At 39.4% G+C, this 27,905-nt stretch overlaps 1 protein-coding gene across 4 annotated transcripts in view; it reads left to right on the top strand.

The window, feature by feature from the left end:
- The window catches only part of LOC106053096 (protein Wnt-7b-like), a 134,853-nt gene that overhangs the window by 100,872 nt on the left and 6,076 nt on the right, over positions 1 to 27,905 (top strand). For all 4 annotated transcript variants that reach the window (XM_056026725.1, XM_056026726.1, XM_013208576.2 and 1 more), the window contains one exon: positions 7,106 to 7,377. In XM_056026725.1, coding sequence (XP_055882700.1) covers positions 7,106 to 7,377 — 272 coding nt within the window. The remainder of the gene's footprint in view (positions 1 to 7,105; positions 7,378 to 27,905) is intronic.

Below are 27,905 nucleotides of genomic sequence, written 5' to 3'. Positions count from 1 at the left end.
TTTATCAGACAGACAGACATAGTCGATATTTACCAGGCAGACAGACAGAGTTGATATTTACCAGGCAGACAGACAGAGTCGATATTTACCAGGCAGACAGACAGAGTCGATATTTACCAGGCAGACAGACAGAGTCGATATTTACCAGGCAGACAGACAGAGTCGATATTTACCAGGCAGACAGACAGAGTCGATATTTACCAGGCAGACAGACAGAGTCGATATTTACCAGACAGACAGAGTCGATATTTACCATGCAGACAGACATAGTCGATATTTACCAGGCAGACAGACAGAGTCGATATTTACCAGACAGACAGAGTCGATATTTACCAGACAGACAGAGTCGATATTTACCAGACAGACAGACATAGTCGATACTTACCAGGCAGACAGACATAGTCGATATTTACCAGGCAGACAGACAGAGTCGATATTTATCAGACAGACAGAGTCTATATTTACCAGACAGACAGACATAGTCGATATTTACCAGGCAGACAGACAGAGTCGATATTTACCAGGCAGACAGACAGAATCGATATTTATCAGACAGACAGACATAGTCGATATTTACCAGGCAGACAGACAGAGTTGATATTTACCAGGCAGACAGACAGAGTCGATATTTACCAGGCAGACAGACAGAGTCGATATTTACCAGGCAGACAGACAGAGTCGATATTTACCAGGCAGACAGACAGAGTCGATATTTACCAGGCAGACAGACAGAGTCGATATTTACCAGGCAGACAGACAGAGTCGATATTTACCAGGCAGACAGACAGAGTCGATATTTACCAGACAGACAGACAGAGTCGATATTTATGCTTATTAAAGAAAAATAAATAGCTAATGATTTAAAAAACGCAATTAAAAGGTATAGCGTGGATCAATGATATAAGTATGTTATAAGTAAAACTTAGCAGCTGCACTGGCTGTACATTCACTTTACTACCAAGACACATTTGTGTATGTTGAGGCCCCAACCGTTTGTGAAAGATCCCCAGAGGTCTCCGACTGTACCGTCCGCATTTCTTTGCAGGCATCCACAACTACTCCAGCTGTTTCTCACACTGTCCCGGGCAACAACAGACGTGCGCCCCATGGGGTCGTTGGAGGCCCCCGCTGTTCACAGACACACAGGTTAAATGGAAACGTTTTTTTTTTCCTTTGCGTGTCCTCGTGATTCTATTCAGTGTGGGAGGGGACGGGTCGTCCTTCAGGTCGGTGTGCACACTTGCAAGGGCGAAAACACGTTTCAAAAATAAACAATGTAGATTGTAGAAAACTATTATGTCTGCCCAGAGCGTTCCGTTTTCTCTTTTCAGCTTTTTTTTTTTTTTAAACGCATAGAAATAAATTGTTTCGACCTCTTTCGAGTTTATTATCATTATCCATAAGAACAACACACATTAGCACATTGTCTGTGGACAGTAGGAGATTTATATATCTTGTTCTGGTCATAGAAAAATTGTCAAAGACAATGCTCGCAAAGATTTGTTCATTTAGTTTGAAAACAGCCAAAGTATTAAATTGCTGTCCTTTTTGTTGTATTCTTGCGTTTACTTACTATAAGATCCATTGGTGTAAACTGTAGAGAAATGTCTTTTTCCTTCTATCCAGCTTTTTAAAAGATGGGATGTAAACTCTTCTACAGATAGAAATGTCTTGAAAAAGCATTTATAATACCCTCTGCCTTTATTCTGTTGGACTGCTGGGGCACCACACAAACCCTCTCTATCGTCCTTCACCACTCCTTTCTGTCTTTCTCCTTGACTGGAATCTTCCTCAATGATAGGCCGTCCGTTCTTTCACTCGTTGCTTTTTCTTTTCCCTGGTACTGTTCCTTGTAGGAAGCTTTTTTTTATGAACCCAAAAGACCTCCTTATACGGCCATACAGTTTGAGATTGTGTTTTCTGACTGTGGTCAGCAGATAACGGTGGGTCCCAATTGCCTCTCTGACTGTGGTCAGCAGATAACGGTGGGTCCCAATTGCCTCTCTGACTGTGGTCAGCAGATAACGGTGGGTCCCAATTGCCTCTCTGACTGTGGTCAGCAGATAACGGTGGGTCCCAATTGCCTCTCTGACTGTGGTCAGCAGATAACGGTGGGTCCCAATTGCCTTTCTCATCCTGTTTCGAATTTCCTCATTTGTGATGCGGGTCTTTGTTGGTGATACCCAGATACCTGGCTTATATGGGGAAGGGTAAAGTCAGTCGTTGTGCTAGCCACAAGACACCCTCGTTAACCGCCGGCCCCAATAAATCGCAAAGCCTTTCATTTATAAATGAGACTAAACTCGACAATACTAAAAGGACAGTATCTCATTCGCTTACAAACAGTGAAAACTCATTATGCAATCAAATTTTAAAAAGACAATAAAGGCAGCTTGTGTTATAGACAAACTCAAAAAGCGGCCTCTGCTGTTATGTTATACTAAAATCTAGTTGACACACACAGATGTTCATACATACCGACAAATCTATAAATAGCAAGCTCTTGATGTATCCTGTGTACAGATTGCTGGAGGATTGATATGCAAAGTATTTTAATAAACCGTAAAATATTTTTTGTACTCTTTGAAGCTCTGTAGAACACAGATATCTAAACTCTTTCACTTGTAACAAAATGGAACTTTATTATTTAGTGACGTATGTGACATTGTTTAGTTTATGTTTTCATTTTAAAATAATCTCACTATTTTCTGTTTTGATGTTTTTAAGTTTTTTTTTTGTTTTTTTTTTTTTGATGATCTCTTTATATCACCTCCACATTTCTCTTTACCGCTTTCTCTTCTTTTTTTCCCCTTTTCTCTTTTTGTAATTTACTGCTTTAATAATGTAAACAGGTGCTTAGACATCGCAAACAAAAAGCCGATCACTGTATTAACCCTTTTGACGCGTGTGGTAGTTTAGCCTGTGAACACTAGAATTGTAATTTCCATTTTGTATGCATTCATTTAAAAAAAAAAAGCTCAGCACTTTAAGGGTTAAACATTTATCGTGAAAAATTCCCAGTACACTTCTGTGTACATTTAGGCGTACATCATCAGTGCATGCTCTAAGAAGATTAAAGTTGTCTTTGTACGAATGTGTACGCTCCAAAAAGACTAAAATTCCTTTTGTTCCTTTTTTTTTTCAAACACGAAACGAGGAAAGTCGTATTTTAAACATTTTAATGTGATGGACAGAAAGACAGCACAAAACCAATAATTCAATTTTCTTACGGGTTCACACCATCGGAATTTTTCACAATCTGGGTGTGCAAGTGGGCGCCAAAAGATTAAGATTGAATCATTCCATTCACGTTGATCACCCAATGGCCCGAGGTCGGGCCGGGACGTATGCGCCATACAAGCGAAACCTGTATTTGTAGAAATTTCGCGAAGGAAATTAAATTCAATAAAAAAGTGAATGGTCTAAAATGTGAATAAATGTGTGTCTTGTTTACTCGACCGTTGATTTTAGATTGAATAAAAGAACGACCAAGTCCCAGAGTATTCATAAATGTAATATTCTAGTTCTATTCAGCCAAGTATATCAAACCGGTGTTGGACGAAACATAAAGAAGTTTAAACAAGTTTCAAAACAAGTTATTTCCCCCTGCTCATTCAAAAACTAGAATATATGTCTCGCTGTTCATTTTCAAAGTATTTATTTGATTGTTCCCCTTGGAAAGCTAACTCTGAGTTATACACGGACTAACTCTATATAGTGTCACACCGTCAAAAGGCGTAAATTAACTCGCCTTTGTGTGTGTGTACCTCAGTGTGTGTATGTGTGTATTTCGAAGTTGGAGAGGGATTCCTTCACTTAATAGTTCGCGTTACCGGTGTTTCAAAAGAATATTTCATTTCTTACACCATTCATCTCTCTCTCTCTCTCTCTCTCTCTGTCACTCCTTCCCTCTCATCTCTCTCTCTCTCTCTCTCTCTAGATATATAGAAATCTATTTTTCTACACAAGTTCATTTCATATATCTATCGTCTCTCTCTCTCTCTCTCTCTCTCTCTCTCTTTCTAATTATCCTTATTTTCTAGACCAGCTCATTTCTTAATATTATCATCTATTCCTCTCTCTCTCTTCCCCCCCCCCTCTCTATCTTTCTCTTATCGATGGGTAGAAGCAGCAAAAAAAGAAAAAAAAATATTTAAAGGGTTTAGAAAATGCTGCGCACACAAGAGATATTCATTAAACACGAATTAAGTACCTTTAATTAAATACCTTTCTATTTATCAATCGTCAGACTTTTAACTTAATAGATCAGTTTTTAAATCTTTAATGAGAAATAAAATCAGAAGAATACAACATAAATATCATCGTTGCTGATTTTAAGTTTTGCTATAACCTTGGACTTATGGTCAGTGCATGCCATAGTACTGTTTCTGTACTAGTTAAAACCAACATTAACTTGCAGCCTTCTTATCCTAGAAGTGTATATCTTTCACATGGTTTGCTAAAACGCATACCTTCGTTCTGAGTTGATAGATTTGTATGCTTCGTTGTCTTTCAATAATATTCACACTAGTTCTAGATCTAACTCCTATTTGGATAACATCGGCACAATACACGACATTTTGGCGATAGTCATTTTGGAGGCGGCCGTTTTGTCGATAGTCATTTTGGAGGCGGCCGTTTTGGCGGTGGTCATTTTGGAGACGGCTGTTTTTGGAGGTGGTCATTTTGGAGACGGCCGTTTTAGCGGTAGTAATTTTGTAGGCGGCGTTTTGGCGATGGTCATTTTAGAGGCGGCCGTTTTGGAGCTAGAGGTTCAAACAAAAATTCAAAATACACGAAAAAAAATTATAATGAACGTTTTTTTTTACTACACGAATATGTCTAGATACTTAAAATAAAAAAAAAAATAATAATAACTTATACACATACATACATACATAAACGATAAGCCACATGGGTTAATGTTAATGGAAATAATAGAACCCTATAATATTATGACGGTAAGTGACATAACAATAATTACACCATAAGCTTAAATTCACAATTCAATGGGGAAAAATTAAATTCCCCCCCCCCCCAAATATGTTTGAACACAAACACACACGCATTATGAGATTAGTTCATTTTTTTTTACAGGCAGAATAAAATGAACATTTATAATGTTTCTAAAATAGTTAAATAGCCAAAACGACCACGTCATCACTTCGTCCAGCTTTGTCATCTCCACCAGCTGAAGGGAAATACCTTCATTCAATGAAGACTCATGATTAGCCTGGTACCTGGCCTCTGTTAGAAGATGTGTCCGTTTCTGAGGTCCCCGGTTCGAGTTCTCCTCGGAGCTGAACCATTTCCTTCAAGTTTTCTATACAAAAAACAACAACACACTTTGGCTAGTATAAGTGAATGTTTGATTAAAGCTCTGCCTAGACTAGCTTTGGCATTGCTAATTGTTTTCTTTGTTAACCGATTCTTCTACTTGGAGGACTTCAATTTCTTCCAGACCCCAATTGTTGAAGTCTCGTCATATATCTTTTTTTTCTCTTTCTTTCTCTGTCCATTTCCCTTCCCACAACGACTTCTTGGCGTGTCGGATTCTAAACCACGTGATCATTATACATTTCCGCTCACCGGGGACATCAAAGACCCCCCCTCCCCTTAGCAATTAAAGTAATTTTTGGAATCAATTAATTTTTTTTTCACCTAATGATAATACGACTACGGTCTACTGTAAGGCATCCTCCTTCGCACGCTCTGGTCTGAGTCATTGTGAAGTCGAGCGATGCTAATAATCCAAATGTCGCTTTTATTTCCAGACTCTCCATTGTCGTCATATTTACAACATCTTTTAAAAAATATGATCCTATAAATTAAGAGGCCAAATAGTGGTCGGTATCCGCTTCGCTTCCTTCCCCTCTTCCAGGCGTATGCTAGTAGGGCCCATATTTTCTGGACCGAATAGAACAGTGTCGGTGGTCCATTGAAAACTGTTTTATTAAAACCCCACTGGCGATGAGACCTCCCCCCCCCCCTCACTTTTTTCCCCACCTCCCGCCTCTCCCATTTTTTAGGTACGCTCGGTTTGCCGCAGTTACGCCTGACGTATTTTACGTGCCGACTGCAGCTTAATGGGGGCGCAGGAACAAATGAAGTCAAGAATTTTTATGAGTATTTAATGGAATCGGAACTTTCGGTCGCTTCCATTGCTGGGTCTTCTGTGCTGAACAGAACCATAAATAAAATGGCTTGTTTTCTTTGACTTACGGGAAGGTGGCATTTAGAACGCTATGGTGGCAAGAATGTAACTTGTGACAAGGTGTGCTCTGTACCGTTCAAAGGCGTCAACACGAGGGAGGTGTAAGTCTGTTTGGAGGGCACAGAGAAAGTCGGTTTGCTCGGGTATCCGCTAAGCTGATGGATTAGACGTACGTCTTACTTAACCATTCAACAACGAAACAGACAAAAACAAAACAAAACAGGAGAAGCGTAAAATTTGAATTAGTTCTAGAACAGTACTATTGATGTGTGCTAGAGCCGAGTGCATTGATAAGTAGGCACAGTACCATTGATGAGTATAAAAAGACTGTACTGTTCATGAGTACTAGAGACAGTACTTTTGATGATTACTGCAATCTAGATTCTATATTGCTGTTACAATATAAAGTGTAATATATAAGTTTATTGTTGATAAAAGGATGCATATAGAATAGATTAAATTATAGTTCCTTAAGCCTTAGTGGTAATTTATATTTCTTCATGAAATTATTCTCATTTTGTCTATACCATATCGAACATTCCAGTGTTTCACAAACATTTTATTTAAAGGAATACTTAGCACATTCTGAGTATTTAGCGGAACACTTGGCTTATTTTGTTTTTAGAGAGATTAAGTCACGTGTTGGCCTACTAGTTAATTATTCTCCAGTAATTCGTGGGACACCATTTGAGACCTCGCGGTCCACTAGGGTTCCGGTGAACACAATTTGGGAAACCCTGGAATATGTCTTATGCTACTCTATTGTGTTAGAAAGGGAAAAAAAAAGAATTGAAAAAAAATATATAAGAAAAAAAAACACATTGAAGAAACTTGTCTCTTCCATCCTTTCAATTCCATTGATTTTAAACCATGTTTTCTTTTGTGTTGCAGCCACCAAAGAGGCGGCATTTATATATGCCATCACGTCTGCTGGTGTGACCTACGCCATTACCAAAGCTTGCAGCACCGGCAATCTTTCCAACTGTGGCTGCGACCAGGCCAAGAAAGACGGGGAAGTCACCTCGGCCGGGTGGAAGTGGGGCGGGTGCAGCGTGGACGTGAAGTACGGGTTGAAGATGGCCAGGAAGTTCATGGACGCCAGGGAGATCGCCAAAGATGACCGGGCACTGATGAACCTTCACAATAACCGGGCAGGCAGGAAAGTAAGTAGACATAGATGTCCAGTCGACTTCCTCCACATGTGATCTCATGGGGTCAAAAAAAGACCCCGTGACACGTGCTAAGAAATGGACCTTATATGTTAAAGCGCAATGACCTCTTGTTAAAATTGACCCTGTGTGTTTAGACATAATGACCTCGAGTTAAAATTGACCCTCTGTGTCTATAAAAAGATGAAGAATATACTTTGGTCCAAACAATGTTTTCTAGACAAACAAAGTGCTAGTTTAAAGTTAGTCTTTAACTAAACAATATTCAACTTAGCATATATTTTACTTCCTTACGTTGTCCTCTTATGACTTGTCCTGGTATTAGAGTACTCTATTCTAATATATATATATATATATATATTCATGGCTAGACTTCTTAGACACATACAGTATTGATAGGCAAGGAATGTAAATATATATATATATATATATAAATTTAAAAAAGAATGAAGGTCATAACAGAGGTGAACGTCTTGGGGAGTAAAATAGGGCGGCGGTGGTGGTGGAAGAAGTTCATTGAGACGCCCCATTTAACGTCATTGATAAAACTGCCCATGTCAGCGCCCATTAGGGCGGGCCGTGATAAAAGGTGTCGTGCGAGGGATAAATGGAACGAGGAGGGTGACAGTGGACAGGATTAAAACATCTGTCCGGCCGTCCGGCAGCGCTCATTAACATGAGAAACCAGAGCGGACGGCAGGGAGACTAAAGGTTAAACGATGTCCTTGCCTGGTGACGGTCGTGTGAGAGGGGACAGGGGAGATGGAGTCATCGTTTTAATGATACTTTAAACAGAGAAACGGCTGCGGCGTCAGTTTTTTTTTTCTCTTTCTATTTGAAAAATGAATGTGTCTTTAAAGTGATTTTTTTCTCACAATTCTAAGACACAGAGTTACATATCTGAAAACAAGGCATGAACAGAAAAGTAATAGAAGAACTTGAATGTAGTAATTGATCATTATCACAGTTTATGTGAAAACCTTCATGTATTCTTCTGTAGATCCCATTAGTCTAAACACACACATAATACACACAAACAATCACACACACTAACACACAAACTCTTTCTCTTTCTCTCTCTCTCTCTCTCTCTCTCTCTCAATGCTTCACAATTGACTTGAAAGTTTTGAAGTTATCCTCATGATGAAATAGACTTCATCATCTTCTTTGTAATTGTTCTGAGAATTGAGTCTAAGACTCTTGTGTTAATTAAAGTAAAAGGATTATTGAAGCTTGCCTCCATCTGCTTGCCTGAACAAACTTCTGTCTGGGAAAGATGCAAACAGATGTAAATTATTACAGCCCTGTTACCAATGGCTCGTATCCAAAGACGCCCGGATTAGACAGAATTTTCACTAATTGTTGGTATACATCACAGCACATGACCATCTTGGCCAATTTATTTTTCACTTGTCAGCAGGGCTGGAATTACCTGAAGGTAAAACAATCTATAGCTTAGGGCTCCAAAGAAATATTTAGCACTTACTGGACTTATAAATGGCCCCAAAGGAACCCATATCTCAAGTCTAGATACAGCACTGCAAGTCTGTAGTGCATGGCTACATGATCATTGTGGCTAAAACATGTTGCAAGTCTGTAGTGCATGGCTGCATCGTGGCTAAAACATGTTGCAAGTCTGTAGTGCATGGCTGCATCGTAGCTAAAACATGTTGCTAGTCTGTAGTGCATGGCTGCATCGTAGCTAAAACATGTTGCAAGTCTGTAGTGCATGGCTGCATCGTAGCTAAAACATGTTGCTAGTCTGTAGTGCATGGCTGCATCGTAGCTAAAACATGTTGCAAGTCTGTAGTGCATGGCTACATGATCATTGTGGCTAAAACATGTTGCAAGTCTGTAGTGCATGGCTGCATCGTAGCTAAAACATGTTGCTAGTCTGTAGTGCATGGCTGCATCGTAGCTAAAACATGTTGCAAGTCTGTAGTGCATGGCTGCATCGTAGCTAAAACATGTTGCTAGTCTGTAGTGCATGGCTACATGATCATCGTAGCTAAAACATGTTGCAAGTCTGTAGTGCATGGCTACATGATCATCGTGGCTAAAACATGTTGCAAGTCTGTAGTGCATGGCTGCATCGTAGCTAAAACATGTTGCTAGTCTGTAGTGCATGGCTACATGATCATCGTAGCTAAAACATGTTGCAAGTCTGTAGTGCATGGCTACATGATCATCGTGGCTAAAACATGTTGCTAGTCTCTAGAGCATGGCTACATGATCATCGTGGCTAAAACATGTTGCTAGTTTGTAGTGCATGGCTACATGATCATCGTGGCTAAAACATGTTGCTAGTCTCTAGAGCATGGCTACATGATCATCGTAGCTAAAACATGTTGCTAGTTTGTAGTGCATGGCTACATGATCATCGTGGCTAAAACATGTTGCTAGTCTGTAGGTAGAGCATGGCTACATGATCATTGTGGCTAAAACATGTTGCTAGTCTGTAGGTAGAGCATGGCTACATGATCATTGTGGCTAAAACATGTTGCTAGTCTGTAGGTAGAGCATGGCTACATGATCATCGTGGCTAAAACATGTTGCTAGTTTGTAGTGCATGGCTACATGATCATTGTGGCTAAAACATGTTGCTAGTCTGTAGTGCATGGCTACATGATCATCGTAGCTAAAACATGTTGCTAGTCTGTAGTGCATGGCTACATGATCATCGTAGCTAAAACATGTTGCTAGTTTGTAGTGCATGGCTACATGATCATTGTGGCTAAAACATGTTGCTAGTTTGTAGTGCATGGCTACATGATCATTGTGGCTAAAACATGTTGCTAGTCTGTAGGTAGAGCATGGCTACATGATCATTGTGGCTAAAACATGTTGCTAGTCTGTAGTGCATGGCTACATGATCATCGTAGCTAAAACATGTTGCTAGTCTGTAGTGCATGGCTACATGATCATTGTGGCTAAAACATGTTGCTAGTCTGTAGTGCATGGCTACATGATCATTGTGGCTAAAACATGTTGCTAGTCTGTAGAGCATGGCTGCATCGTAGCTAAAACATGTTGCTAGTCTGTAGAGCATGGCTGCATCGTAGCTAAAACATGTTGCTAGTCTGTAGAGCATGGCTGCATCGTAGCTAAAACATGTTGCTAGTCTGTAGTGCATGGCTACATGATCATTGTGGCTAAAACATGTTGCTAGTCTGTAGAGCATGGCTGCATCGTAGCTAAAACATGTTGCTAGTCTGTAGAGCATGGCTGCATCGTAGCTAAAACATGTTGCTAGTCTGTAGAGCATGGCTGCATGATCATTGTGGCTAAAACATGTTGCTAGTCTGTAGTGCATGGCTACATGATCATCGTAGCTAAAACATGTTGCTAGTTTGTAGTGCATGGCTACATGATCATTGTGGCTAAAACATGTTGCTAGTTTGTAGTGCATGGCTACATGATCATTGTGGCTAAAACATGTTGCTAGTCTGTAGGTAGAGCATGGCTACATGATCATTGTGGCTAAAACATGTTGCTAGTCTGTAGTGCATGGCTACATGATCATCGTAGCTAAAACATGTTGCTAGTCTGTAGTGCATGGCTACATGATCATTGTGGCTAAAACATGTTGCTAGTCTGTAGTGCATGGCTACATGATCATTGTGGCTAAAACATGTTGCTAGTCTGTAGAGCATGGCTGCATCGTAGCTAAAACATGTTGCTAGTCTGTAGAGCATGGCTGCATCGTAGCTAAAACATGTTGCTAGTCTGTAGAGCATGGCTGCATCGTAGCTAAAACATGTTGCTAGTCTGTAGTGCATGGCTACATGATCATTGTGGCTAAAACATGTTGCTAGTCTGTAGAGCATGGCTGCATCGTAGCTAAAACATGTTGCTAGTCTGTAGAGCATGGCTGCATCGTAGCTAAAACATGTTGCTAGTCTGTAGAGCATGGCTGCATGATCATTGTGGCTAAAACATGTTGCTAGTCTGCAGAGCATGGCTGCATCGTAGCTAAAACATGTTGCTAGTCTGTAGAGCATGGCTGCATCGTAGCTAAAATATGTTGCTAGTCTGTAGAGCATGGCTGCATCGTGGCTAAAACATGTTGCTAGTCTGTAGAGCATGGCTGCATCGTGGCTAAAACATGTTGCTAGTCTGTAGAGCATGGCTGCATCGTGGCTAAAACATGTTGCTAGTCTGTAGAGCATGGCTGCATCGTGGCTAAAACATGTTGCTAGTCTGTATAGCATGGCTGCATCGTGGCTAAAACATGTTGCTAGTCTGTAGAGCATGGCTGCATCGTGGCTAAAACATGTTGCTAGTCTGTAGAGCATGGCTGCATCGTGGCTAAAACATGTTGCTAGTCTGTAGAGCATGGCTGCATCGTGGCTAAAACATGTTGCTAGTCTGTAGAGCATGGCTGCATCGTGGCTAAAACATGTTGCTAGTCTGTAGAGCATGGCTGCATCGTGGCTAAAACATGTTGCTAGTCTGTAGAGTATGGCTGCATCGTGGCTAAAACATGTTGCTAGTCTGTAGAGCATGGCTGCATCGTGGCTAAAACATGTTACTAGTTTGTAGAGCATGGCTGCATCGTGGCTAAAACATGTTGCTAGTCTGTAGTGCATGGCTACATGATCATCGTGGCTAAAACATGTTGCTAGTTTGTAGAGCATGGCTGCATCGTGGCTAAAACATGTTGCTAGTCTGTAGAGCATGGCTGCATCGTGGCTAAAACATGTTGCTAGTCTGTAGTGCATGGATACATGATCATTGTGGCTAAAACATGTTGCTAGTCAGTAGGTAGAGCATGGCTACATGATCATTGTGGCTAAAACATGTTGCTAGTCTGTAGAGCATGGCTGCATCGTGGCTAAAACATGTTGCTAGTCTGTAGTGCATGGATACATGATCATTGTGGCTAAAACATGTTGCTAGTCAGTAGGTAGAGCATGGCTACATGATCATTGTGGCTAAAACATGTTGCTAGTCTGTAGAGCATGGCTGCATCGTGGCTAAAACATGTTGCTAGTCTGTAGAGCATGGATACATGATCATTGTGGCTAAAACATGTTGCTAGTCTGTAGAGCATGGCTGCATCGTGGCTAAAACATGTTGCTAGTCTGTAGAGCATGGCTGCATCGTGGCTAAAACATGTTGCTAGTCTGTAGTGCATGGATACATGATCATTGTGGCTAAAACATGTTGCTAGTCTGTAGAGCATGGCTGCATCGTGGCTAAAACATGTTGCTAGTCTGTAGAGCATGGCTGCATCGTGGCTAAAACATGTTGCTAGTCTGTAGAGCATGGCTGCATCGTGGCTAAACATGTTGCTAGTCTGTAGGTAGAGCATGGCTACATGATCATTGTGGCTAAAAACATGTTGACAACGTCATCTCTCTAAAAGTAAAAGCTCCAAATTACTTTGATTTAACATCCCTAATGACATTTATAGTTTTGACTATAAACATTTTATGTACTTTCTGAGAGATGAAATGTAGCACTCAAAAATCGTAGTGTATTGTATACGCTTTTATCGACTAAATTTCTAAGTTTATGGAGAGATTTTTTTTCTCTCTTTTTAGAGAAATTTGACTATGTGATTGGTCCATTGGACTTTCAATAATAATTCTACATCCGGTCTCGCCTGCCACGCCTACATTAAACATTGGTCTTGTATAAATTATAGGTACCTGGGCAATCGCCTCCTATGGGAAGGGGGGGGGGGAGGTCCATAGACTATTGGGACAAACTACGGTTCCTGTGTTAGAACAAGATGGCGTAAAAGAATGTGGTCAACTCGGAATTTCGTTGTTCAGGAGCGATCATTAAGCTTGCAGTTACTGGGAACATGATTCAGGGAAGAGGCGCTACCGTTGTAAAGAGACAATTAGAAGATGTCCCGGGAATACAAAGCACGGTACGGCATTGTTGCCGCGACCCGTTCCGTGTCAGAGGGTGGGCGTACACACAGGAGTCATGTACCATCTCTCTCGGTCACAAAACGATGGCCCGGAGGAGGGCGCTATTACACCCAGCCCTATAGCGTTCTGCTCACACAGGTACAAAAAAAATGAAATAAAAGAGAAAGTGAAAAGAAAGACACGTGACAGGATGGACGTGAAGGAACTGTCAGGGGTATGCTGGGATAGGGTAATTATAATTCAGACTGTTGGAGCGATACCGGGTCTATGACAGGACATGACACGAGGTAGAGGGTAGGAGCAGACCTAATTGAGCGTTTAGCATTGAAAAGTCCTTCCGGTTCATTTGTAATCTTTGGTGGACATTTGGGTTCGCTTTAGGGCACACAGTTCTTTGCCAATCTTCCTCTGTTTAGTTAGACCAAAAAAAAAAAGATGTTTTTTTTTTGTTCTTTTTTTTAAATACATGATTTTTAATTTACTGCATTGACTTAAACCTCTGGTATTTGATGATCTTTACATTAATAAGAGTCTAGAACGTTTAGAAAATTAAAGTACATTTCATTTCTTCTTCACAATTTGTCTACAAAATTACTTGCTACTTTACATGCTCTTCGCAATATTGGCAAGAGAGGGCGATGGTCTTAATAAAATCAACAAGAGTCCGGGTTACGGTCAGGGTCAGAGACTCACGGAATTGTCCCATCTAGAAGTAACATGCTTACGTGACGAAATGACAGCATGTCATCTGATCAAAGCGGCTGCCTTCCTTTACACCCTCCCAGAGGTGTTACAACACGTCAGCAGGTACCTACACGACGTAGTGAAACGTATACCCCTCCCTCCACCTCTGCCCTAATTTCGCCTTTCCTACGATTTCCCCAACGCATGCGCCCAACTCGTTCCGTCCGGAACTTTCATGTGGCAAAGGCAATATTTGTTTTGGGAAATTAACATTCTAGAAATGTGTGATGGAGTGAGTGCCTGTAAGAAAGAGAGACAAAGCCAAAGAGTGAATCGCAGGGAGTGATACAGAGAGAGAGATAGAGGCAGAAAGACAGAGTAAGAAAGAGAAAGGAAGGAGGAAGAAGAGAGCGGGAGATAAGAGAAGAAGAGTGTATACAACTTTAAAGATCTAAACAGCTGCGTAGAGTATAATTTTATGTTCAAGTAAAAATCTTTTCAAAAATATTATAATAACAGAAATCAATGAACTGTTGCTAAAATAAAATTATACTGTATCTAGACTTAGATTCCAGTGAGTCTGTTTACAGTGAGTTTAGTTTCAGTGAGTCTGTTTCCAGTGAGTTCGTTTCCAGTGAGTCTGTTTCCAGTGAGTCCGTTTCCAGTAGTTTGGTTTCAGTGAGTCTGTTTCCAGTGAGTTCGTTTCCAGTGAGTCTGTTTCCAGTGAGTCCGTTTCCAGTAGTTTGGTTTCAGTGAGTCTGTTTCCAGTGAGTTCGTTTCCAGTGAGTCTGGTTCCAGTGAGTCTGTTTCCAGTGAGTCTGGTTCCAGTGAATCCGTTTACAGTGAGTCTGGTCTCATTAAACGACATGTATCATGTGATGTATGGATATGTGGAACTGGTCGGAATTTTTATTTTAAAACTTTTGCATTTGAAAAAAAAATGCTTTAAAGTTAAAAAAAGAATAAGAAACCAACTGTAGCCACATCTCCAAGCCCGTCAAACTTATGATAGTCACATCTTCAAGTCCGTCTAACATACGATAGTCACATCTCAATCCATAAATCTTGTTCTAACCCCATCTCAATGTCATCAAAATTGTATCTTCTTGTCGCAATATAAGATTTTTGTGTTAAAGTGGCGTAAAAATGTCGAAATGGTTGTGAACTGAAGTCAGGATTGAAGTGGAGGCTTGCAGTGATGTCTGTACTACAGCTCAATTGAAGTGGAGGCAGTGGCGTAACTAAGGGGGGAGGGAGGGGGGAGAAATTTAAAATCCCCCCGGGCCCCGACCTAGGGGGGGCCCCCAAATGGGTGTCCGAAATTTATTTGTAAATACATAAATTAATATATTTGATTGACAAATAGTGTCAACGGGTGTCTTTTTTTTTCAACATTTATGGATTAAAAATTTATCACAAAGACTAAACCTAGATCTAGGTCTATCAGTACGTTGACTTTGTTGACATTTTACAAATATATTTTCCCACAGAGATCAAAGTTTGTTCTAAAGTTTCTTTTACATTTTAAACTTTGTTGCCACAAATAAAACTGCATGACATTCAGCGAATTCTAGGTATCTTGTTACCTTTACTAATAATAGATCTAAATGGCGAGTATTTTATGGCTAAACTAATTAACATTGAAGCAAAATTTACAGAATCGAGTATAACAGATCTAAAAGTTATTCTTAATAATGCAAGAATAGTCCATTATTCGGGTTTGGCGTCTATAATTTCAGAATTAAACTTCACACTCGAGTTATTACCCCTCTTTTCATTTTTCCTCAATCCAATGGAAACTCTCTTTTTATTTCCATCTAATCCTTTTGCTTTCGCACAAAACATAAACAACAAACAATGACGTAATATCATATAATATTAGCACATCCTTCCTTTTGAAGTTACTATCACACCCTTCCTTTTAAAGTTCTTAAGAGTGATATCTACTAGCAGGGCCGGCCCTAGCATTTGCGGGGCCCTATGCGAAACGGATCGCGCGGGGCCTAGTCTGGGTAGGGATGAGCATAATGTCAATATTATTTTTTTTGAATTAAAAAAATAGGCCTACTTTCGTCTTTGCAATACATTTTTATCAAATGAAATGCCACTTTTTATTTATAGGCACCCCAAAATGTCAATTTCGTCTATTCTTCAGGAGATTTGAATAAATTCAAAAAAAGTTCAGGACTTTATCGTATATTTTGCCTTTTCATGAGATTTCCTGGAGGCCCTGGGAAATCAGGAGGTCACGAAAACCCTGTTATTTTATATACGTTATAATGGTGTAATTTAATAATGTACACTTAGAATTAGCGCGTGCCCTATGAAAGCGCGGGGCCCACTGCAACCGCATAGGCTGCAGTGGAGTAAGGCCGGCCCTGTCTACTAGGAACTTTAACAATTCGTCCACTTCTGGTTGTCTTGACTGGCACAACAAGTTCTCTAGACGTTGGTCTATAACTGTCTGTTTCGTTTGTTTCAACACTTTGCAGTTCTTTGTCTTCATCGGTATCATAGTACCCAGAGATGTCTTCATCGAAACTCTTATTCAAAAAACGTTGATTTCTTCTGTATGTTTTTCCATCGTTTGTCTTTATGATGTAAGATCTGGGTCCTGAATGTTTTTATGACAACTGCTTTCTGCCATGTTTGACCTAGACGAACTCTCCGACAGAATAATCTTTAGGTAGTCTTGCTTTTGCATTGTATTTCACTTTGCTTTTTATCTGTCGTTCGTTGAGTAATGTCTCTGCATTTTCAGCTACCGATGGTTTCAATAGTTTGGGATCAGTTGGAATGATTCCCTGAGTCTTCTTCTCGTCATCAGTTGTGATGGTGAATACGGCAGTCCACTTATCGGAGTATTTCTATACTCGAGCATAACGTAGATATGGATCTTTCCCACTTTTGTATGCTCTGAATCCTTTTGCTTGCGCACAAAACATAAACAACCAACAATGACGTAATACCATATAATATTAGGACAGAATCTTCTTCATGCAGTGGAAAATTAAGATTTTTTTGCCTATCTTGAATTCTGGTCAAAGCTTGCTCCCAATTTATATTGTTCAGAAGAAACTACAAAAGTCGGGAAGCTGCTAAAGAAATTAGTACCCTTTCATGCTTTCTGCAAAATGATGAGAAACTGACAAAAACCCAATCCATTAAAAAAAGCAAAAGAAGGTAGTGAATACTATGTATTCCCTGTAATCCCTGTGGGAAGCGTGGTCAAAAGGCTAAGTGCGCTTGAACTTGGCTTGTCTTGGCTACCTAGAAGGGGGCTCGAGGTTCGACACCCGACTCGGCAGAGTTGCTTTTACTGAGCGCCAAAAGGCAGCACGGAAAACCAACTCCTAGATACCCCCCCCCCCCCCCCCCACTGGTCCACAAATGAGATTGAACCAAAGCGCTCTGAGCATGCTATAAGCATGAAAGTAACGCTATATAATATAAAAGCTATAATAATAATAATCAAAATAACCAGAAGAAAGAAAAGACTTGATGGGAAGTTGAGTTCTAATGTAGGACTGTCAATAGAACTGCAATTCAAACGTGTTGCGACAGAAGTGCTGGACAGATTTCATATGGAGATGAAGGGGCAGATTTTAAAGGCTGGAAAGAAAATGGATACCTTTGGGTTTCTTCTTGAACCAAGACACCTGTTAGATGAAGACCCGCTTATGACAAACTGTGCTACTTTTCCTGTTTGTATGATGAAATAAATGGAAAATCGCTTTTTCAATGATGTCATTGATGCACGAGCACTTTTCATCAACAAACCAGTACTACAATCACCAATAGACATATTGAGGAAACAGGCTTCATATGGTAATTACGTGTGCTCAAACTTTGCAACCTCCTCCGAATACTGCTAACTGAGGCCACTTCCATTGCGTCATGTGAGAGATCATTCTCAAAGCTCAAGTTCATCAAAAGCTATCTCAGGAGCACAATGACACAAGAAAGGCTTATCATGGTTTTAATGTTAGTGAAGTCACAAATACCAGAAAGTATCGATGTAGTTGATGTTATAGATTTCTTTGCTGCACATAATGCACGACGTGAAGCGATATCAATTGAGATTTGTCACTTGTGCATTATTTAACTAATAAACAAAGGTATTATTCATTAAAAGAGTCTTGATTACTTTTTATTAAGTTTACTGATATACTGAACCAATTTGATTTGGGGCTTATATATTTTTGCGTACATTATTACATGTCATATGTCGAATGTCAAAATGCAAGGGGCCCCCAAAGAGGTCAATCCCCCCGGGCCCCCAAATCCCTAGTTACGCCCCTGAGTGGAGGCTTGCAGTGATGTCTGTACTACAGCTCAATTGAAGTGGAGGCTTGCAGTGATGTCTGTACTACAGCTCAATTGAAGTGGAGGCTTGCAGTGATGTCTGTACTACAGCTCAATTGAAGTGGAGGCTTGCAGTGATGTCTGTACTACAGCTCAATTGAAGTGGAGGCTTGCAGTGATGTCTGTACTACAGCTCAATTGAAGTGGAGGCTTGCAGTGATGCATGTACTACAGCTCAATTGAAGTGGAGGCTTGCAGTGATGTCTGTACTACAGCTCAATTGAAGTGGAGGCTTGCAGTGATGTCTGTACTACAGCTCAATTGAAGTGGAGGCTTGCAGTGATGTCTGTACTACAGCTCAATTGAAGTGGAGGCTTGCAGTGATGCATGTACTACAGCTCAATTGAAGTGGAGGCTTGCAGTGATGTCTGTACTACAGCTCAATTGAAGTGGAGGCTTGCAGTGATGTCTGTACTACAGCTCAATTGAAGTGGAGGCTTGCAGTGATGTCTGTACTACAGCTCAATTGAAGTGGAGGCTTGCAGTGATGTCTGTACTACAGCTCAATTGAAGTGGAGGCTTGCAGTGATGTCTGTACTACAGCTCAATTGAAGTGGAGGCTTGCAGTGATGTCTGTACTACAGCTCAATTGAAGTGGAGGCTTGCAGTGATGTATGTACTACAGCTCAATTGAAGTGGAGGCTTGCAGTGATGTCTGTACTACAGCTGACGATTCATAGCGGGTCCTATACGCAATGCTTTACGTCATATTCCAACTTTCTGTCGACATTCTCAAGCCTTTAGAAGTTTGGTTTCATTCCACTAGATGGTTGTTTTTTTTTTCTGTATTGATGCGGGCTGTGACTTACGTATTGGACTTTCAATGGTTCCAGGCTGATAAAAAAGTGGACGCCATTGCCCCACAATATTGTGAATTTGAAGTAAAGTAGGCTAGTCTTTTAGTATATGGGTGTGTGTGTGTGTGATTGCGTGGGTCAAATGATACATTTTTTTTCAGGAACGGTCAAATATCTGATACTTCTATTCCAAATTCGTTTTCTCTTTAAGTTCCTAAGTCTCGTGTTGGAATTCTGTCGCGTGTTGCTTCAAAGCAGAAATTTCTTCTCGGAATACATCGATCTTTGTGTATTCGTCACAAAACATGTTAGGACAAGGCCAGCATGTTTAGATCATGCAGACAATATCTCAAGTCGGACTACACAATCTCTGAAATTTAAAACAATTATCTCCCATGATTCTTTCAACAATTTCAACATTTCAGAACCACTTCTTTACCTTAGTATACAACATTAGTCAAACTTAGCCAGCGTTACAAAACACACACAGACACAAAACTAAACAAAAATGGAGGGCTACATAGACTTAGAAGTACAAAGAAATTTACGCATTTTTTTTTCAACATTATATTCTGCTTTCCTTCAAAAATTCATTTGTCTATGCAAACAAATACTCGACATATAACTGTGTAAAGGTGTATGCTTTTAACATAAGAATCCAACAGCTACGGTCATTTCACTCACGCTTTTAGGTATCCAAAGGACAACGTGACAGAGCGAGACCATTCATCACAAAAGGCCTGAACACTGACCTGCAACGTCACAACATGTGGACAGTTTAAACCAATAGCTCGTTGCCGAGTCGTACTGTCCAGGTCAGTGTTCAGGCCTTCTTTAAAGAAGAGTTCCTGACAGATTGACAATATAGTTTTATTGATGGCTCATGCCGAGAGAACACTTAAACTTTTAAAGTGCTGAGCTGTTTTACAGTGGGTGCATACAAAATGGACTTACAATTCTAATGTTTGGAGGCCAAACTATCACACGCGCCTTAAGGGTTAAAAGACTAGAAGTCGGATGTTGGCTATTAGCTTGCTGCCTCCAAATGCGCACGAACAGTATTGGAACTTTTATGATTTGATGCTTTTCTTCGCACATATCATATTTTCTAAAATGATACATGCCATAAAATGAGCTAAATATAGTTTTTCTAATTTTTCGAATAGCTTCCCCTTGCTATATAAACCTTCTCTTGTCTCCCTTCCCTTTTCAATTGTATCAGTTTCTTTCTTGTTCCGCATTGGGTTAGTCTTTTAATGATCCCATTGTTCACCGGATAGATAACTCTGTTACACTCGCGTTAAAAGAGGACTTAAAACAGGTACCCCACTGTTCTCTCCCCTTGCATGCCATTGCACACATCTCATTAGGCCAATGGCCGGGAGGGGGGGGGGAGAGGGAAAGAGGGCGGGGCATCGATGTGATCTATAGAGCTATTGATAGAGAACGTGCCGTGAAGCAGACCACACGTACACACACGCACAATGTGTCTGATTAACCCCCACCAGGAGGTGGAATGTTTCACTTCAAAGGGGCAACAGGTCCAAATTTTTGTTCCCGATATATCAATTGGGTAAAAATCAATAATGCATAGTGGATAAAAGAAATTCCTTGTCCCTATTACAATAAACACTTAACAAGCTAAGGCTTGTGACTCTTGAACGTTTAATTGGCGTTCACTCCTAATACAATCGCTACATTTGTTGTAAATGATTGGAATAAATTACAGACGATGCGAAACTTAATTCTTTTTTTTTTCTGTCAAGTCAATTATTATTTTCACGGAATTGAGAAAAATGTAAAGGTTAAAACACGCATTTACCCCCCCCCCCCCCATCCCTCGGGCCTCTGAAAGCTTAGCAATTTTTTTACAAGCTCACTTTGTCTGTCCGTCTGTCTATCTGTCTATTTGAAATTTTGAACACGTTATTTTCCCCACACCCTTTCTCGGCATGGGATTTCTTTGATTTAGACCCGATCTCTATAACTGACTCCTAAAATCTATCTTAGCCATTTTTGCTGAGCCACATTTAGTGTTTTTCAATTTCGGCAGATGACTATTCACTGCACTTTATTAATCCGCCACTGGTAGAAATGTGTAACCTCTCTTGAATACGCTCTTGGAATTAGGTGACTGTAGTTTGCTTTAGATTTTATATCGAAAAGGGAAGTCTTATCGTCAAATTCATCTGTTGGGGGTTTTAAACTAAAAAATCTCAGGACTTTGTTTTTTTTTTTAAAATTCAAAACACCAGTTAGATACGATCATAGAATTTGGTAACTGTAGTTTGCTTTAGAATAATATTGAAGATAGAGGTTTTCCCACCTCAAAACTCTTTGTAGGGGGATTTCAAACTCAAATCCATCTGGAGGAGAGGAGTTTAAACTCAAAACCCCCAATTGGCTTGACTACGCTCAAATAATTTTAGTGTTTAATCTGCTTTTTTATATTGAAGAGGTATATCTTAGCATCAAACCTTTCTGAAGGGGGATTTAAACTCAAAACACCTTTTGGCAATGCGGAATTTGCGTAATTTGCTTTTTTTTTTTTTACATTTAAGATGTATTTTTTAGCTTCCGACCCCGCTGGTGGGGGGTTTAAACTCAAATCCCCTTTTCAAGGCTCATAGATTTTAGAGTGTGTAATTTGCTTTATTTTTATTGAAGATGTATATTTTAGCTTCAAACTCCACTGGAGGGGAGTTTAACTAAAAACTGAGTCAAAACCCATTTAGCTACGCTCATAACATTTTGAGTGTATAATTTGCTTTTTTTTTTTCATATTGAAGAGAGGGTTTATCGTACATTTTGGAGGGGGTATAAAAATCAAAATCTTCCTTAACTGTGCTATTGGAATTTGGGGATTGTCGCTTGCATTTTCTATTTGTTTTGTTTTATAGAAGAGGGGGATTTAACTGCAAAACCCCCTGGTAAGGGGTTTTAAACTCAAAACCCCCTGGTAGGGGGTTTTAAACTCAAAATCCCCTGTTAGGATGTTTTAAACTCAAAACCCCCTGGTATGGGTTTTAAACTCAAAACCCCCTTGCTGGCTGGGGCAAGTGATGGTTTAGTATTAAAATCTCACCTAAAATAAACAAAATCAAAGCAAAAAAATCAGTCACTAAAGCCCGTCTCTCCCCCCCCCATCCCGGGGGGGATTTCATTTCAGGAGGAGGTTTGAACTCCCCTTCCTGGCTACACCCATGGATACAAGATAGGCCTAATTATTTCTTCAATTTCTCTAATAATTCAGACATTACTACCATTCTCTCTACATACTAGTAGCTGGACATTACCCGCGGCCTGCGGGACTCAGTTTGTGTAGTACTAATCTAGTAGATTGGATTTATAGCTATGTCAAGATAATGTTCCTTTTCACTTTTTCTCTTTCGCCACAAAAATGCAAAAATGGGTTTACCTGTTTAACCGATACATCCATATCAAATATAATATACTATGGAAACGAAATTACCCGATTTGTTAAAATCTTCTATCTATAATAGAGATAAATTTAGCTATTAACAAGGTTACAAAGACAGTTTGTGTGGAAACAAACCGTAAATCGGCCGCCGAAGTGTCCACCCAGGCAAAAAAAAGGCAGGTTTCATTATTATCAGAATGAAATTCTATCAAAAAACAAATGACAGAGAAGAATGGAGAAAAAAGGTTAACAGATCTTGTGTGGTGCCCCAGCGGTCCAGCAGACGAAAGGATAGGTGAAAGTGAAGGTGAAGTTACATGTGAACCTGGCCTAACTGATGTCTTATAATGAATATCTAATTGATCTAATTGTTTTGTAAAGGGTCAATTTATTATTCCTAAAGAAAAAAACATTTCCGTAAAAAAAAAAAAATACCCCCCCCCCCATTTTTTGTTTCCTTTGATGGCGTGTTCTATAGAAGTTGTACGGCAATGCAGGTCACGCCATAATATGAAATACTACTTATTAATTGTTGTTTTAAATTATAATCAGATTATATAGATAGTAAACATTTGTGTGTGTGTGTGTGTATGTAAATATAGTATTTAGTATAACAGAACTTACATATATTAACAATACAAATGTAAAAAAAAAAAAATATAAAAATTGACAAAAAATTCTACAACCGTTTGCATAAATGTGTTAAAACATGTACAGGCATTGATTCCCCTAATAAAGAGCCTCCCGTGTCTGTTGCTATTAAAAGTGAAAAGTTGTAAAAGTGGTGTATTTTTATGAAAAACTGCTTGCATAAGTGATTTAAAAAATTAGATTTTTAGCTTTCAGAAAAGAAAAAAGTAGCCATTGCATCAGAACTTTGAATGGTCTAAAATATTATGATGTCGGATTTTCACTATCTTTTTTAGTTTACTAGATCTAAACGGGACGGACGGACGGAAGGACGGATGGACAGACATTCCACACAAAACTAATAGCGTCTTTTCCCCTTTCGGGGCCGCTAAAAACGAAATAAGCGCGAGATAAATGGGATATAAAGTAAAATTAAAACTGGTTTACCCGATTTGTTAATAAATGGGATTATAAAGTACGTCAGTACGTCTAAATTCGCAGGTATAAGGAACGAATTTATGTAAAAATGCTTTTGAAACACACATTTGAAGACTCTTTTTGTATTTTCATGTGTCAAAGTAAAATACTATACATGCAAAGTGCAGCTCTTAAAATTAGATCTAGATCTAGATTCTTTCGATTTTGTGTCATGTAAACATGGCCTAGATCCATGAAATAGTAATAATTTTATAGAGTTGGACAACTTTTTTTTGAGGGTTTTAAGTTTGTTTTAGGGCTACTTAACATACGCTACGGTTCCAGTTAGTACACTAGGAACATTTATGCCAAGTTTTATCAAGATTGGTCAAACGGTTTTGACTTCTATGTGGGACATACATACATACATACATACTTTCTGCTTTATATTATAGATAAAAGTGTTTTAATTATTTCTTTAAAGTTGGCTATCTTTTCCTATGTCATTAAAAGAAGATTACACGAATGTGACGATATTCATTTTAAACAAAAGTTTTCGCTTTCGGGTGATCAAATGTAGATGTTGCACTTATTTTTAACATGTTATCAAGCTTGGTGAAATCGGACGGGACGGACAGACAGACTACATACAACTGTTTATATGTGCAATATGTTCTAGTGTATGTGTTTGTTTTACCAATATGAATTTTCAAATAGAGTCTAATTGAGATACTTCTTATGAGTATGTGATACTTAAACATATTAACATTTTTTATTAATACGTATCTTTAAAAAAAAAATTAAAAGTTTATATTTAACAGCACTGATTAAATGAAATTATTTTTCTAATTGAAACGCAACATTAATTTAATCACACTGTAAATTATTATAAAAAAAAAAGATTTCTGAGTATAATTCAATCCCATTTTATATATGGAAATTCTTATTTTATTATGACATTATGTTTGCTAGAATGTAAGGACAAATGCCTTTCTCGCTTGGAGTTCGTAGAAGATACGACTGAAGAGTTGGCAGTGGGTTAAGAGACGTACACAAATCTCGCTTGATCAGTCGACAGTGAGAAACTGTGACACATTTGAATGAAGTCACCGTTTTGATATAGTTTTTCAATCTAATATATGAAGTGGGAAATGATTGTGATTTTTCGGTATTGGGCTGTGAATCGCTGGCTCTTTCAAGTGGAATAAATGATCTTATCAAATGTGAGTTGTTTCCTATTTCCTCTAATTATTTATAGATCTCGTTAGGTTGTTGTGCTTGCCACACGACACCCTCGTTAACCTTGGCCCACAGAAGACTTTTAATTCATCTGACCCATTGATCGTAAAGTCTGAAAAGGGAGCTTATAGGTCCACACTACGGACAGAGTTTTACGAATTCTTTCCTTCACCATCAAGAGAGTGCACGGCTGGGATTCAATAACCAGTTGCCGCCCCTGTAATCCTCAGGTGGGAAAGGAGATGGATGAGATTGGTTAAAGAAAATTTTGAAAAAAATGTAAATACCCCTGGAAAACAATGATTAGATGAGCAATCAATGATGTCATCGGGTACTTAATATATGCGTGCATGTGTATGTTGTTATTTGAGTCGAGATTAATTGAGCATGAGCTCATATGTTGGTGTGACGTCAACTTTCGCAAAACAAGCCTTTCTTTCTCACTCCTCAAAAATGCCTGTGTGTTCAGCCCCTTTTTTTTTTTTTTTTTTTTTTGCTAAGCTAGACGTCATTTATGAACAGTCCCTAAAGCCACAGATTACAAGGATTAACTAAAAAGCTTTAAATCACAGACTTTCGTTTCTTCTCAGAGATTTTCATTGTCTGGACTGGGTAGGTTCTTTCCCTTTATAGTTAACATAGGTTCTATGTAACGTTCCTTATTTAATTTCATTGACGGAGAAAGGAGGAGGGCGGGGAAATCTCTAATGAGGTCCACTTTCTTGAAACTATAGGGAAAAAAATTTACAACTTCTCTTAAGATCGTAAGATTTCCCGTCGAAATTAGGGAAATCTGAAACGCAGGTATAAATCACTTGTGGGAATTTCCGAAGAAACCCCCATGCCCTGGTTAACATCTCTCCCTCTACCCTTTTTTTTCCCCATATGCCGAAGCAGGCGGCCAATGGGTCTGGTCTAACCACACTTAATAAATCAATGCAATTAGGTCAGATTGACTCTGTAGATCGGGGAAATATTGGTGGCAATGCAATCATCACTTAAAGAAGCTATCAAAGAGGAGAGAACCCTCGAGCCGAGCCTTTGATCTCCTGGACTTGGGAGTTCTCTTTTCTTCCTCTTCAGTGCTCTCGGAGAATGAATTATGATTGTACGCTGCGGTTGTAAAGAAAAGAAAAATGTAATTCTCTACACAGAAAGAGAAAGAAAAGATTAGACTGTATTGGGAGGGGGGGAGAAAGCCGCGGGGGACGTAGAGGGGCGCTATATTACTGAACATTTGAGGGGATTCGGGGCGTTTACATTTCATTAGTTCCCAGCGTGGGAGGGCGTCTTCATTTCTCCCTTCTTTGTTTTACAGGTCATCTTTTTTTTTCCCTGTCTGGTTCAAGTAGCCTGGCTGAGGAAATGTCGGAGAAAAGATGGGGGGGGGGGGGGGGGCAGGTTGGAAATATACTTGAAAAGTAGTAGGCAAAATATCATTTGGGCAAATTATGGTATGCCCGTTCCCCCCCACAAGCCCTTCTCACAGTGAGTCACTTGTCTGGTTTGGACGAAATACAACCAAGATCATTTAATAAGCGATTTAATGAACGTGGACGAAGTGTCTCCTTATTCTGGTGAAATACTGCGCTCCTCTTTCATCTTCGGATTCGAAGACAAGCTCTTGTTATTATCAAGTGTCAAATAGCACCAAGTCAGATTAACTTATTAGAAAGATATGGTTCAGGAACAACAACTCATTCAAGTAGTGAAGTGTTTACTGTTCTTGACTAGACCACTTATTGTGTACCTGATTTTTTTTATTTTTTTTTACAATAGCCCTTGGCTCAACAAATAAGTATTTGTGACATTGTAAAACACTTTTTTGACATGGTCATAACAGGTTTGTTCCCTTCATGTATATTGTCTTCATTTCTGACTGTCTGGTCAAAAGTTTGTACACGTTATTTCTCCGACATTCAAACTTCAAACTCGGATCAACCTGAAACTTTGTACAATTATTTCTTTTACCTCACAACACAACAGTCTAAAACGTAGAGAGTGTACATTGTGAAGCAAAACAAATAATCGAACTATTTAACCAATTATTGGTATACATTAATACATTATTTTTGTTTGGTATCTCGAACAAGGGAAAGAAATGGTACTTGATATGTGGTGATATAAGCTGAATTAGACCCCTTTCTAGGTCGACGCTTTAAAGTTTGAAGCTAACAATATTTAACTATAAAAGATTACACTTTCATAAGCACTTCGCTAGCACAGTGGTAGAGTGTCAAATAGGGGAGGGTTCAAATCCTAGGCCAATGAGACTGGGCATTGGTAATGGTTTGATCAATGTCGCCCATACAGCGGTTCTCCCCTCTCCACACAGCTGGTGTGTACAAAGGAACGGGCTAAACACCGATACAGTTTAGGATCAGCGGCAAAGTTCTGCCAGGATGTAGCAGGCTGCAAGCTGTCTAAGAGTCAATGGCTCCTGATTTTTTCTCAGGGTTTACTCCTGAAGCCTTTTCTGTGTTTGGCTGTTTCTGCTGATTCTAACATCACATCATCGTGGTGTTAAACTTTGGATTAACACGAGAACGTTGCAAGTAAGAGTTACTTCATCTTACTATTCAAACACAGCATTGCCATAGACTCGAGAGATAACTCAATAGAGCTGAACATACTTAGATGAAGGAGAGACTACTCGTCATCACATAAGTTCACTGGATGTAAAGAAAACGAGAAGAATAAAGGAGTTAAAATTAAGAAAACAGTTTCAAAGGCCCTGTTTCTTTATCTTTTTTTTCCCTTTAGTTTTTTTTTCTCTTTTCTTAAAGCTGGTATATATTTAAATGTGTTAGCCGAAAAAAAACTGTAATGAACAACTAGCAATGTCAACATTTCCTTGTGTAAACGGTCTCTCTCTATTGAAGGGAAATTATTCGGTTTTAAAAGATTTCAACATGTTCGATTGTACTTGTATTGACTGGGTTAGGACCTTAGCGTCTGCCACGTATGTTTATTTTAGATTTACGATTTCTATAAGGTTCCCTTAAAACTTCTCCCGTAAACCTACCCCCGCGCCCCCCCCCCCCACCAGGTACTTCTGTTTTATAAAAGGCTCGCGACGCGCTA

This window comes from Biomphalaria glabrata, chromosome 4 (assembly GCF_947242115.1).
Source record: "Biomphalaria glabrata chromosome 4, xgBioGlab47.1, whole genome shotgun sequence".
NCBI classification, from domain to species: domain Eukaryota; kingdom Metazoa; phylum Mollusca; class Gastropoda; family Planorbidae; genus Biomphalaria; species Biomphalaria glabrata.
The sequence above is the reverse complement of the archived record's forward strand: the minus strand, read 5'-3'. Positions and strand labels throughout refer to the sequence as shown.